We start from the raw sequence: 14194 nt of genomic DNA on the forward strand, positions 1-14194 counted from the left end.
CAAGGTCACATTAGTATTCAGCCTAATATTCCCAGTGAACCCTTAAATAGAACTTGTCAATTCCATTGACACATACAGCAACATTAAAAAAATGATTTTTTGTCTGTAGATAGCATCAAAGGACTGTTCTGTGAATATCTTTTTGGGATTTTTAAATGACTTATGTTCCAACTGTTTTTTATTTATCAAGTAGCTTTACCTTAGAATGGAATTATACAATTTGATCTTTCACTGACATCTACATTTGTCTTGGTGCCACTCCATTTAGTGAATGTAGAGACAATGTAAACATGTCACTAAAAAACAGAAGTCACACAGACATGTAACTGCAGTAAATAGATGTATCTTTTATACTAAACATCCACTTTTTGAATGAGGTCTGTGTTCTTAAAATATGGAGGTAATTGTCAGCAAAGGGAAAAAAACCAATGAAGATGAGCAATAATACACGGAGTCCTTTAAGATTATTTTCAGTTTTTCTTTCCACTGGGTCAGATGAAGTTTTAAAAACGTAAAAACACTATATTTATGCTCTTGCTGAAATAATTTTTAATTTGTTCTTTTAGTTCAATGATTTTCAAAGCAATTACATTTCACTGAAAAGTGACTATATGTAAACAGTAATCATATGGGTAGCATAAAGGCATGAAGAGGAAAAAATGTTAGATTATGAAAAACAGTTTGATCACAGAGAAACAGTCACCATCTGTCAACTAAGAAAAATACTTAATCACATTGTTTCCTGTATTACAATCTGATTACTAGATGCGTTTATTCTTAAAAATGTAAACAGTGCTCCAGACTTGATTCTGAACTAGTTGAGATACAGTTAAGGAAAAGGCTAAATAAGCGCTTGAGCAGAAACTGAGCGGGAAGCAATTTTCAGCCGACATGTTTGAAGTCTTCGCACTCTGTGACATGACAGTCACACTCTTCTATGTAGTCGTAGCTGTGATTAATCGTTGTCCCGTTAGCGCACGTCATCTCCACCTGCTTCTTACTGGTCCTGAGCTCACGACAGCAGGAGCATTTATGCATCACTCTATTAGCCTCCATGGAGTACCTTCAGAAGGACACAGTGGATTAGAGGAAGGAAATCCGTTTACAGTATCAGCTCCATCTTACTGAAATATCCTAGACTATGAGCAGAGAAACCTTCCTCATAAAGAGATGAACTGCATGCAGACCTTTGCTCTAAAGCCTTCTACAAACATGAAGTTCTTTGGACTCCTCAGAAATATCGTGTGGCTCTCTGGAAAGAGTGTTCTCTATAGGGTGTGGTAAGGTTAGTGTGTGGCTATGTCTATCAGTAATTAAATAGTTTTGACATCTTAAGTCTACAGCAGCAAAGATTCTTACATGGAGTAGGTGTCACAGTATCCTGTGCATGAGGCTATCTCCACTTCTCTTGTGGAGTTGCAGTCATTGACCCGTAGGTAGCTTGTTGTCTTGTCAGCAGCACAAGTTGAAACTTTGCATGCTTTACAACACCCATCTTTATCCGTTGTCACTATCCCCTGTTGAGGTGAAAGACAGATTTTGAATTTTGTGTTTTTATAATGACAACAATAAAGACAGCAGACAGCTCGAGATACTGCTGTTGTTTTTTTTTTTTTTTTTTTTTTGGTTGTTAGAAACAACAAACAGTTATATTGTCTCGTGTCACAAATTCTTTGAGTTCCAATTTGAGCTTTGATATCCCAAAGAAGAACAGTTTCCAACGCACAGACAACACACACTGAGGGTCAAATTTACTCCTGTGTTTTTGTCTCTCAGCAACAGGGCAACACCATTCACCATAGGTTGTTGCATGATAAATGCCTTAGCCAAACAATAGCAGTCCTTTTTTAATTCATGATAGACTGCCACACATCAAGATCTGTGTGTTTGGCACAAGATTTGGAGATGAAGAAAGTGTTCTTAGGGACTACTCACATTTTGGCAGTTTTCAAGGTCAATATCTGGACAGGAGGGAATGATCTCAGTCACAATAAAGGTATCGTCATCTTTAGTGCAGTAGTATTTTGTGCAGTTATCGTCTGGGGGCGACCAGGTCTGGTCAACCTAAAGATGTCATAGAAAACACAAAATCAAAAAAGAGTGATGAACTTATTCTATTTCTCATAAATAAGTGGTATGATGTAAAGAAATAGGACAGTTTCTTATGACACAGCTCACCTCAAGTATGTGTGTGACATTGTTTAATTTGAACACACAGCTTGTCTGCACACATTCTCCACAACACTCTCCAGATACTTCCATGTATGTGTAGCCCTGAACAAAAAACAGGATGTATGTGCTGATTCTGATGCAAAATTGACAAAAAGCACAAAACACATAACATATTCAAAATGTACAATACCTCGTTGCAAGTTTCGTGACAGGATTCTTGTTTGCAAGTAACTTTATGCAGTCCACTCTCTGTCTTCTCAGTCAGGCTACATTTGCACGTCTCACATGAGTCACCGGGAACAGTCCTTCCAGGCTACAGAGAGCAAGAGAATCAAACAAGGTCAACAAACCCCATTATGTATGAAAAACATCGGGTAATTTGACCTTTTCTACATCCGTTTTGAGACTAAAGTCAGTCAACCGTATAACTTTGAATTGACACAGTAACGTTCTCTCTCTGTACTGAGTAACAAGAAGTCATAAAAACTCACTTCATATTCGACACCATTGTGCACGCACACATGCTTTGGCGCTGACAGAGGAGAAAGTGATAAAATCATTAAACATCTGACAGGTACATAAGGTTAGACAAGCCAAGGCCAAAAGACACAGAACACAGTTTTACCAGAACATAAAATTTTGTGGGAACTGATTTTAAATGTATACTGTAAGGGAATAAGTAGGTAAAGGTGGAATTTGGAAATGGAAGGTAAATCAGGGACTCACTGCAGTTATAGGTTTGACAGCAATCCCCCTCAAGTTTATGTACAGAAAGTTGAAAGCCGGGTTGGCATGTGAAATCGCTGATATTTCTGCAGAGACTCTCATCACACACTTGAGAGATGGGAGACATGAAAAAGAGACAGTTGTATTAACTTTAGAAAATGATTTTTTTGTAAGTGCTCTTTTAATACCGTGTCTTTTTTTGTTTTATATTTGGATGAATGATTAATGATGACAGTGGTGATTAATGTATAAACTACTTCACAAGTCAACTGTCAGTAAGGTGGATGAATAAATGATCTATTCATCTTTAAAACATGTCACATGCTCAAAGGGTATTTAGATTGATATTTGAGATGGATGATTTGCCCTACAATATTATCTGGAATATAACCAACTGAGAGAGAAATCTGTCTCACATATTTTGCACTATCTATAGAATGACATATGCTATTGGTTCAGTTCTGGGATGAATCTTTCATTTTAATGCCCTTTATTCATTTATCCATTGCTGTGGTTATTCTTGCATTAATGAATTCATTCATGCATCCATCCATCCATCCATCCATCCATTCATATATTGTTTTGTTATTCATATGGTTTCTGAATATCACACTGACTCACCACACTTGGGACAACAGTCCTCTGTCACAATCTTTTGTCCCTCTTCACAAGCTTGTATGGTAGGACAGGAGACTGGGGTACATACTTTAAACATAGAGCTATTTCTGCACTCGCACACATTACAGCCTTCCCTCCACGTTGTATTGGGCTGTCCAAAACAAACAAACAAACAAACAAACAAACAAACAAACAAACAAACAAACCCACTCACAGTTATGAAACACAGTGGAGTTAATCAAAACATAAGGACAATCAATATGCACTGGTTTTAGTGTCTTACCTCTACACGTATGCCCATATCATTAGTGCAACCTAACGAGTGAAAATAACGGAAAATGTTTTGAAAAATGATCATATATTTATTATTATTATTACTATTATTTTTATTATTATTATTATTATCATTATTATTATTTGTAGTAGTTGTAGTGTTAATGGTAGTATTGATTCGACTTGAATAAACATTATGATTTAATGTCATGGGGCATTTCATTGTTAATTTAAAAAGTGTTTCAAATCTTTGTAAGCTACTGATTCTTTACATAAAATAAGAACTCACAGGTTGATACACATTTCTGTGTGTATGGGTCTTGGAGCATTGTTCCTTCAGGGCAAAAACATCCTTCGACATTCTCCTGTTCGTCCATGGCCAAATTTTCATTGTATCTATTTAAAAAAGCCCAGTGCAACACCGTTTAGGATTAATCAAACAGTTTTAGTTTTAGTTTTAGTTTCAAACAGTGACACGCCACGAGTACAAGCTGAGCAAATAGTTTTTCAGACATCACATTATTTTAAATTGAACCAATATTCAAGGTTTTACTTCATCTACGGATTATTGTTTCATCCCACTGTAGCATTAATCATTAAAGATTTTGCCCATATTTGTTTACATTTTCCACTAAAAATTCTGGATTGGTTTTGATAGTTTTTACACGTTCTGGTATTTCTGTTACCTTTCATTGCAGGTCCGTTCCACTTTAGGCCCACAAGGCTTGTACACTTTGCCCTCTGGACATTTAACATCTGTTTAATAAAGGCAGATATTAAATAAGAGTCCAGCAACAACAACTGATGGCACTAAATGAAATTAATAGTGTAGTCAAATAAATTGCTCAAAAGACAGTACATGCTTACCACAAAGCCCCTTTGTTGAATTTCTCCATTCAACACAAATGGACTCTGATGTACACAGTGCTGCATACATCTCTAAGCTAGAACAGCCTACTTCACCTTTGCATGTACGGGACACATCAAATTCACAGGATTCATATATAGCATCAGGTGATATTAACTCGTGGCACGGTTCAAAGACCCTGCGGTCAAGAAAGGACACAGTGAAGATAATTCAGTAAAGCTTACAAGTAAATTTAGGCTAATTTGATTAATCAGCCTAAGAGTATAACTAATGCAGAAAATGTATTATTGTAAGAAAGAATAATTTAAGTAGAGAAAAAATGAAGCAAGAATTAAGTATAACACATTAGAAAATAAACACATGAATTTGATTGTGTATCTGTGTATCTATGCTTCAGCTAAGGATCTGCTCCACACACAAACATTTTGTATGGGATAAAATTACCAAAACTTGGTAACTGATACTATACTAAAAATGTCGAGAGACAAGTCTGTATGTGAGCGGGATGTGGACAATGGATTCATATTAGAAATTTGAGATTCCTTTTGACAGAAGTCAGTATAACTGTTGCTTATTTTCAGTATAACTGTTAAAGTGTAGCACTTTCATCACTGAGTAATGAATGACATACACATAGTTCTCTGCCTCACCTGCTCTTTATGATTTTGCATATTTCAACAGTGTCTGGATGGCAGGGAGTAGCAGTAATAGTGGTAGGGGGTGTTACTGTTGAGGTAGTTGTCAGACATTCTGGGTCATAAACTGTCCAGTTCTTTGCTGCATTGGGACAAGGACTGATTTCTCCATTGCGGAGTCTGCAGTCATTTTCTGTACTGTTGCCACAGACACCTATTAAAAAATGATGAGCAAAGTTTAAAAACCAAAAAAAATAAATAAGCTGACTTAATGAACAGGTGTAATAGGTGTACATCCTTCATTTTTAAAATCATTGCAGGAAGTCACTGTTTGATGGACCACTAATGATCTCTTTTCTAGACTTACCGCAGTGTCCCTCTGTATTCCCATGGAATAGAGAGTACGGCAAGACCACAGAAAACTGCATAAATCTGAATGTCACCTCAGCTCCGATTTCTGGGATGTTCATGAAAGTCCAAATGCTGGAAGTTGTGATGGTGAAGTCATCATTTGCGATGGTAGGGGTCATCAACACACCATTTATGTATACCTATTAAAAACAAGTGAATGAACACAGTGGTATGTAGTGGTTCAGTGTCTGGAAAAATGTCAATTATCAACTATGGGAAAAAACAATAATGACTTTGCGGTTCTTTGCACACGCATTTCATTGATTGACACAAGAAAACATGAACAAACAAACCTGGGGCCCAGTGTGAGCATGGCTGACATGCAGAATTCTCATTGGCATGCAATTGAAAATGAAAACAAAACATGAAGATACTTACCCTATTTTTCTTCTCTTCATATGATAGTTTGACTACCTGAGATTTATAATAAACAGTCAAAGACTGAAGACAAGACACTGCATCCCCGCAATAGTAATTCTTGATGTGAACACTGAAGTTGTACTTCGGAATGATTTCTTGAACCAACACGTAGGTACAGTCTCTCAGGAAATCATAATAGAATCCATCAAATGTCACATAATGTGGGTCTCCATATCCGTAGCATTTGCCTAAATAATTAAAAGAAAAAAAAATTATCGTCGAAATATACCTCTATGAAAATTCAAGACCTTCAGTACTCCAGCAGTATAAGTTCTGAAAGCAGTTTTGTGTATTTTCAATGGGATGTTTCAACTTACATTGACACTCATACTTATAACAGCAATTTTTTTCATCGTATACTTCCACTGGTGGAAATCTGTTTGTACAAATGGGCTTCTCTGCTTGCGGACAAGGTATCTGGTGAATATAAACACAACCGGAATGATGAAATTGTTTTGCATAAATGAATGAAGTTCATTTACAAATCTGATTGTTGGTGAAATTTGTTCGAAGTGATAATGTTACCTTGTGGGTCGGATGGGGTTGACAGGGAGTAGTTGTGGTAGGAGATTCCGTGGTTGTAGTCGGAGTCTCTGTTGTTGTCGTAGTGGTGATGGTTGTTGTTGTTGGTGGTGGTGTAGTTGGGGTTTCGGTAGCTGTAGTAGTGGTAGTGGTTGTTGTGGTTGGTGTCTCTGTTGTGGTTGGGCTTACAGTGGATGTTGTTGATGATGTGGTTGTGGTAGGAGATGTTGTGGTTGGGCTTACAGTGGATGTTGTTGATGTAGTGGTTGTGGTAGGAGATTCTGTGGTTGTGGTTGGGGTTTCTGTTGTTGTTGTCGTAGTGGTGATGGTTGTTGTTGTGGTTGGTGTCTCCATAGTAGTTGTGGTAGGAGATTCTGTGGTTGTAGTGGTGGTGATGCACGTATTCTCACAGCATAGAACCTGTATTTCATAATTGAAACACTGTGGTACAATCGTTTGATCTTGATTGTTACAAACCAGACCAACGGACACATCGCACTCAACATTTTGACCTGTCTCGTTGTATGGTTCCTTATTGTCTTTCCTCCTGCATTGAATGTTTACAGGGTTCCCGCAAGGAATTTGCCCAGACTCCACTAGATCTGTAATACGCTCAAAATCTCCTCCAGTAGTGGCATTAGGATAGGTGTTGCTAACCCACTCTGACCATATACACTTGTACGTGCATGGATTCGGAGATATGGTTGTTGTGCTTCCTGTTGTTGTTGGTGTTGTTGGTGTTGGGGTTTCAGTAGTTGTAGTAGTGGTAGTGGTTGTTGTGGTTGGTGTCTCTGTTGTGGTTGGGCTTACAGTGGATGTTGTTGATGTAGTGGTTGTGGTAGGAGATGTTGTGGTTGGGCTTACAGTGGATGTTGTTGATGTAGTGGTTGTGGTAGGAGATTCTGTGGTTGGGGTTGGGGTTTCTGTTGTTGTTGTCGTAGTGGTGATGGTTGTTGTTGTGGTTGGAGTCTCCGTAGTAGTTGTGGTAGGAGATTCTGTGGTTGTAGTGGTGGTGATGCACGTATTCTCACAGCATAGAACCTGTATTTCATAATTGAAACACTGTGGTACAATCGTTTGATCTTGATTGTTACAAACCAGACCAACGGACACATCGCACTCAACATTTTGACCTGTCTCGTTGTATGGTTCCTTATTGTCTTTCCTCCTGCATTGAATGTTTACAGGGTTCCCGCAAGGAATTTGCCCAGACTCCACAAGATCTGTAATACGCTCAAAATCTCCTCCATTAGTGGCATTAGGATAGGTGTTGCTAACCCACTCTGACCATGTACACTTGTACGTGCATGGATTCGGAGATATGGTTGTTGTGCTTCCTGTTGTTGTTGGTGTTGTTGGTGTTGTAGTTGGGGTTTCAGTAGTTGTAGTAGTGGTAGTGGTTGCTGTGGTTGGTGTCTCTGTTGTGGTTGGGCTTACAGTGGATGTTGTTGATGTAGTGGTTGTGGTAGGAGATGTTGTGGTTGGGCTTACAGTGGATGTTGTTGATGTAGTGGTTGTGGTAGGAGATTCTGTGGTTGTGGTTGGGGTTTCTGTTGTTGTTGTCGTAGTGGTGATGGTTGTTGTTGTGGTTGGAGTCTCCGTAGTAGTTGTGGTAGGAGATTCTGTGGTTGTAGTGGTGGTGATGCACGTATTCTCACAGCATAGAACCTGTATTTCATAATTGAAACACTGTGGTACAATCGTTTGATCTTGATTGTTACAAACCAGACCAACGGACACATCGCACTCAACATTTTGACCTGTCTCGTTGTATGGTTCCTTATTGTCTTTCCTCCTGCATTGAATGTTTACAGGGTTCCCGCAAGGAATTTGCCCAGACTCCACTAGATCTGTAATACGCTCAAAATCTCCTCCAGTAGTGGCATTAGGATAGGTGTTGCTAACCCACTCTGACCATATACACTTGTACGTGCATGGATTCGGAGATATGGTTGTTGTGCTTCCTGTTGTTGTTGGTGTTGTTGGTGTTGGGGTTTCAGTAGTTGTAGTAGTGGTAGTGGTTGTTGTGGTTGTGGTCGGAGATGTTGTGGTTGGGCTTATAGTGGATGTTGTTGATGTAGTAGTTGTGGTAGGAGATGTTGTGGTTGGGCTTACAGTGGATGTTGTTGATGTAGTGGTTGTGGTAGGAGATTCTGTGGTTGTGGTTGGGGTTTCTGTTGTTGTTGTCGTAGTGGTGATGGTTGTTGTTGTGATTGGTGTCTCTGTTGTTGTTGGGCTTACAGTTGATGTTGTAGGTGTAGTGGTTGTGGTTGGAGTTTCTGTTGTTGTTGTAGTGGTGGTGGTAGTTGTTGTGGTTGGTGTCTCTGTTGTTGGGCTTACAGTTGATGTTGTAGGTGTGGTTGGAGTTTCTGTTGTTGTAGTGGTCGTAGTGGTGGTGGTGGTTGTGGTTGTGATTGGGGTTGTGCTTCCTGTTGTTGTTGTGGTTGGTGGTGGTGTTGTGGGAGTTTCTGTTGTTGTCGTAGTGGTGGTGGTAGTTGTTGTGGTTGGTGTCTCTGTTGTTGTTGGGCTTACAGTTGATGTTGTTGATGTAGTAGTGGTCGTTGTTGTTGTTGTAGTGCTGGTGGTTGTTGTGATTGGGGTTGTGCTTCCTGTTGTTGTGGTTGGCGCTGGTGTCTCTGTTGTTGTTGGGCTTACAGTGGATGTTGTTGATGTAGTGGTTGTGGTAGGAGATGTTGTGGTTGGGCTTACAGTGGATGTTGTTGATGTAGTAGTTGTGGTAGGAGATGTTGTGGTTGGGCTTACAGTGGATGTTGTTGATGTAGTGGTTGTGGTAGGAGATTCTGTGGTTGTGGTTGGGGTTTCTGTTGTTGTTGTCGTAGTGGTGATGGTTGTTGTTGTGGTTGGAGTCTCCGTAGTAGTTGTGGTAGGAGATTCTGTGGTTGTAGTGGTGGTGATGCACGTATTCTCACAGCATAGAACCTGTATTTCATAATTGAAACACTGTGGTACAATCGTTTGATCTTGATTGTTACAAACCAGACCAACGGACACATCGCACTCAACATTTTGACCTGTCTCGTTGTATGGTTCCTTATTGTCTTTCCTCCTGCATTGAATGTTTACAGGGTTCCCGCAAGGAATTTGCCCAGACTCCACTAGATCTGTAATACGCTCAAAATCTCCTCCAGTAGTGGCATTAGGATAGGTGTTGCTAACCCACTCTGACCATATACACTTGTACGTGCATGGATTCGGAGATATGGTTGTTGTGCTTCCTGTTGTTGTTGGTGTTGTTGGTGTTGGGGTTTCAGTAGTTGTAGTAGTGGTAGTGGTTGTTGTGGTTGGTGTCTCTGTTGTGGTTGGGCTTACAGTGGATGTTGTTGATGTAGTGGTTGTGGTAGGAGATGTTGTGGTTGGGCTTACAGTGGATGTTGTTGATGTAGTGGTTGTGGTAGGAGATTCTGTGGTTGTGGTTGGGGTTTCTGTTGTTGTTGTCGTAGTGGTGATGGTTGTTGTTGTGGTTGGAGTCTCCGTAGTAGTTGTGGTAGGAGATTCTGTGGTTGTAGTGGTGGTGATGCACGTATTCTCACAGCATAGAACCTGTATTTCATAATTGAAACACTGTGGTACAATCGTTTGATCTTGATTGTTACAAACCAGACCAACGGACACATCGCACTCAACATTTTGACCTGTCTCGTTGTATGGTTCCTTATTGTCTTTCCTCCTGCATTGAATGTTTACAGGGTTCCCGCAAGGAATTTGCCCAGACTCCACTAGATCTGTAATACGCTCAAAATCTCCTCCAGTAGTGGCATTAGGATAGGTGTTGCTAACCCACTCTGACCATATACACTTGTACGTGCATGGATTCGGAGATATGGTTGTTGTGCTTCCTGTTGTTGTTGGTGTTGTTGGTGTTGGGGTTTCAGTAGTTGTAGTAGTGGTAGTGGTTGTTGTGGTTGGTGTCTCTGTTGTGGTTGGGCTTACAGTGGATGTTGTTGATGTAGTGGTTGTGGTAGGAGATGTTGTGGTTGGGCTTACAGTGGATGTTGTTGATGTAGTGGTTGTGGTAGGAGATTCTGTGGTTGTGGTTGGGGTTTCTGTTGTTGTTGTCGTAGTGGTGATGGTTGTTGTTGTGATTGGTGTCTCTGTTGTTGTTGGGCTTACAGTTGATGTTGTAGGTGTAGTGGTTGTGGTTGGAGTTTCTGTTGTTGTTGTAGTGGTGGTGGTAGTTGTTGTGGTTGGTGTCTCTGTTGTTGGGCTTACAGTTGATGTTGTAGGTGTGGTTGGAGTTTCTGTTGTTGTAGTGGTCGTAGTGGTGGTGGTGGTTGTGGTTGTGATTGGGGTTGTGCTTCCTGTTGTTGTTGTGGTTGGTGGTGGTGTTGTTGGAGTTTCTGTTGTTGTCGTAGTGGTGGTGGTAGTTGTTGTGGTTGGTGTCTCTGTTGTTGTTGGGCTTACAGTTGATGTTGTTGATGTAGTAGTGGTCGTTGTTGTTGTTGTAGTGCTGGTGGTTGTTGTGATTGGGGTTGTGCTTCCTGTTGTTGTGGTTGGCGCTGGTGTCTCTGTTGTTGTTGGGCTTACAGTGGATGTTGTTGATGTAGTGGTTGTGGTAGGAGATGTTGTGGTTGGGCTTACAGTGGATGTTGTTGATGTAGTGGTTGTGGTAGGAGATGTTGTGGTTGGGCTTACAGTGGATGTTGTTGATGTAGTGGTTGTGGTAGGAGATTCTGTGGTTGTGGTTGGGGTTTCTGTTGTTGTTGTCGTAGTGGTGATGGTTGTTGTTGCGGTTGGAGTCTCCGTAGTAGTTGTGGTAGGAGATTCTGTGGTTGTAGTGGTGGTGATGCACGTATTCTCACAGCATAGAACCTGTATTTCATAATTGAAACACTGTGGTACAATCGTTTGATCTTGATTGTTACAAACCAGACCAACGGACACATCGCACTCAACATTTTGACCTGTCTCGTTGTATGGTTCCTTATTGTCTTTCCTCCTGCATTGAATGTTTACAGGGTTCCCGCAAGGAATTTGCCCAGACTCCACTAGATCTGTAATACGCTCAAAATCTCCTCCATTAGTGGCATTAGGATAGGTGTTGCTAACCCACTCTGACCATATACACTTGTACGTGCATGGATTCGGAGATATGGTTGTTGTGCTTCCTGTTGTTGTTGGTGTTGTAGTTGGGGTTTCAGTAGTTGTAGTAGTGGTAGTGGTTGTTGTGGTTGGTGTCTCTGTTGTGGTTGGGCTTACAGTGGATGTTGTTGATGTAGTGGTTGTGGTAGGAGATGTTGTGGTTGGGCTTACAGTGGATGTTGTTGATGTAGTGGTTGTGGTAGGAGATTCTGTGGTTGTGGTTGGGGTTTCTGTTGTTGTTGTCGTAGTGGTGATGGTTGTTGTTGTGGTTGGAGTCTCCGTAGTAGTTGTGGTAGGAGATTCTGTGGTTGTAGTGGTGGTGATGCACGTATTCTCACAGCATAGAACCTGTATTTCATAATTGAAACACTGTGGTACAATCGTTTGATCTTGATTGTTACAAACCAGACCAACGGACACATCGCACTCAACATTTTGACCTGTCTCGTTGTATGGTTCCTTATTGTCTTTCCTCCTGCATTGAATGTTTACAGGGTTCCCGCAAGGAATTTGCCCAGACTCCACTAGATCTGTAATACGCTCAAAATCTCCTCCAGTAGTGGCATTAGGATAGGTGTTGCTAACCCACTCTGACCATATACACTTGTACGTGCATGGATTCGGAGATATGGTTGTTGTGCTTCCTGTTGTTGTTGGTGTTGTTGGTGTTGGGGTTTCAGTAGTTGTAGTAGTGGTAGTGGTTGTTGTGGTTGTGGTCGGAGATGTTGTGGTTGGGCTTATAGTGGATGTTGTTGATGTAGTAGTTGTGGTAGGAGATGTTGTGGTTGGGCTTACAGTGGATGTTGTTGATGTAGTGGTTGTGGTAGGAGATTCTGTGGTTGTGGTTGGGGTTTCTGTTGTTGTTGTCGTAGTGGTGATGGTTGTTGTTGTGATTGGTGTCTCTGTTGTTGTTGGGCTTACAGTTGATGTTGTAGGTGTAGTGGTTGTGGTTGGAGTTTCTGTTGTTGTTGTAGTGGTGGTGGTAGTTGTTGTGGTTGGTGTCTCTGTTGTTGGGCTTACAGTTGATGTAGTAGGTGTGGTTGGAGTTTCTGTTGTTGTAGTGGTCGTAGTGGTGGTGGTGGTTGTGGTTGTGATTGGGGTTGTGCTTCCTGTTGTTGTTGTGGTTGGTGGTGGTGTTGTTGGAGTTTCTGTTGTTGTCGTAGTGGTGGTGGTAGTTGTTGTGGTTGGTGTCTCTGTTGTTGTTGGGCTTACAGTTGATGTTGTTGATGTAGTAGTGGTCGTTGTTGTTGTTGTAGTGCTGGTGGTTGTTGTGATTGGGGTTGTGCTTCCTGTTGTTGTGGTTGGCGCTGGTGTCTCTGTTGTTGTTGGGCTTACAGTGGATGTTGTTGATGTAGTGGTTGTGGTAGGAGATGTTGTGGTTGGGCTTACAGTGGATGTTGTTGATGTAGTGGTTGTGGTAGGAGATGTTGTGGTTGGGCTTACAGTGGATGTTGTTGATGTAGTGGTTGTGGTAGGAGATTCTGTGGTTGTGGTTGGGGTTTCTGTTGTTGTTGTCGTAATGGTGATGGTTGTTGTTGTGATTGGTGTCTCTGTTGTTGTTGGGCTTACAGTTGATGTTGTAGGTGTAGTGGTTGTGGTTGGAGTTTCTGTTGTTGTTGTAGTGGTGGTGGTAGTTGTTGTGGTTGGTGTCTCTGTTGTTGGGCTTACAGTTGATGTAGTAGGTGTGGTTGGAGTTTCTGTTGTTGTAGTGGTCGTAGTGGTGGTGGTGGTTGTGGTTGTGATTGGGGTTGTGCTTCCTGTTGTTGTTGTGGTTGGTGGTGGTGTTGTTGGAGTTTCTGTTGTTGTCGTAGTGGTGGTGGTAGTTGTTGTGGTTGGTGTCTCTGTTGTTGTTGGGCTTACAGTTGATGTTGTTGATGTAGTAGTGGTCGTTGTTGTTGTTGTAGTGCTGGTGGTTGTTGTGATTGGGGTTGTGCTTCCTGTTGTTGTGGTTGGCGCTGGTGTCTCTGTTGTTGTTGGGCTTACAGTGGATGTTGTTGATGTAGTGGTTGTGGTAGGAGATGTTGTGGTTGGGCTTACAGTGGATGTTGTTGATGTAGTGGTTGTGGTAGGAGATGTTGTGGTTGGGCTTACAGTGGATGTTGTTGATGTAGTGGTTGTGGTAGGAGATTCTGTGGTTGTGGTTGGGGTTTCTGTTGTTGTTGTCGTAGTGGTGATGGTTGTTGTTGCGGTTGGAGTCTCCGTAGTAGTTGTGGTAGGAGATTCTGTGGTTGTAGTGGTGGTGATGCACGTATTCTCACAGCATAGAACCTGTATTTCATAATTGAAACACTGTGGTACAATCGTTTGATCTTGATTGTTACAAACCAGACCAACGGACACATCGCACTCAACATTTTGACCTGTCTCGTTGTATGGTTCCTTATTGTCTTTCCTCCTGCATTGAATGTTTACAGGGTTCCCGCAAGGAATTTGCCCAGACTCCACTAGA

At 41.2% G+C, this 14194-nt stretch overlaps 2 protein-coding genes across 2 annotated transcripts; both read right to left on the reverse strand.

Moving 5' to 3' along the window:
- Positions 1-882: 882 nt before the first annotated feature.
- Positions 883-10161, reverse strand: LOC115826619 (mucin-2-like; the record flags this gene model as incomplete). The annotated part of the gene is made up of 6 exons (XM_030790498.1): positions 883-1063; positions 1360-1517; positions 1936-2064; positions 8644-9232; positions 9308-9556; positions 9983-10161. Coding segments are annotated over 6 exons (1485 nt in total), but the record flags the coding sequence as incomplete, so codon positions are not given.
- Positions 10162-12423: 2262 nt separating this feature from the next.
- Positions 12424-13968, reverse strand: LOC115826333 (mucin-2-like; the record flags this gene model as incomplete). The annotated part of the gene is made up of 3 exons (XM_030790124.1): positions 12424-13015; positions 13322-13657; positions 13844-13968. Coding segments are annotated over 3 exons (1053 nt in total), but the record flags the coding sequence as incomplete, so codon positions are not given.
- Positions 13969-14194: the final 226 nt, after the last annotated feature.

This window comes from Chanos chanos, chromosome 13 (assembly GCF_902362185.1).
Source record: "Chanos chanos chromosome 13, fChaCha1.1, whole genome shotgun sequence".
NCBI classification, from domain to species: Eukaryota; Metazoa; Chordata; class Actinopteri; order Gonorynchiformes; family Chanidae; genus Chanos; species Chanos chanos.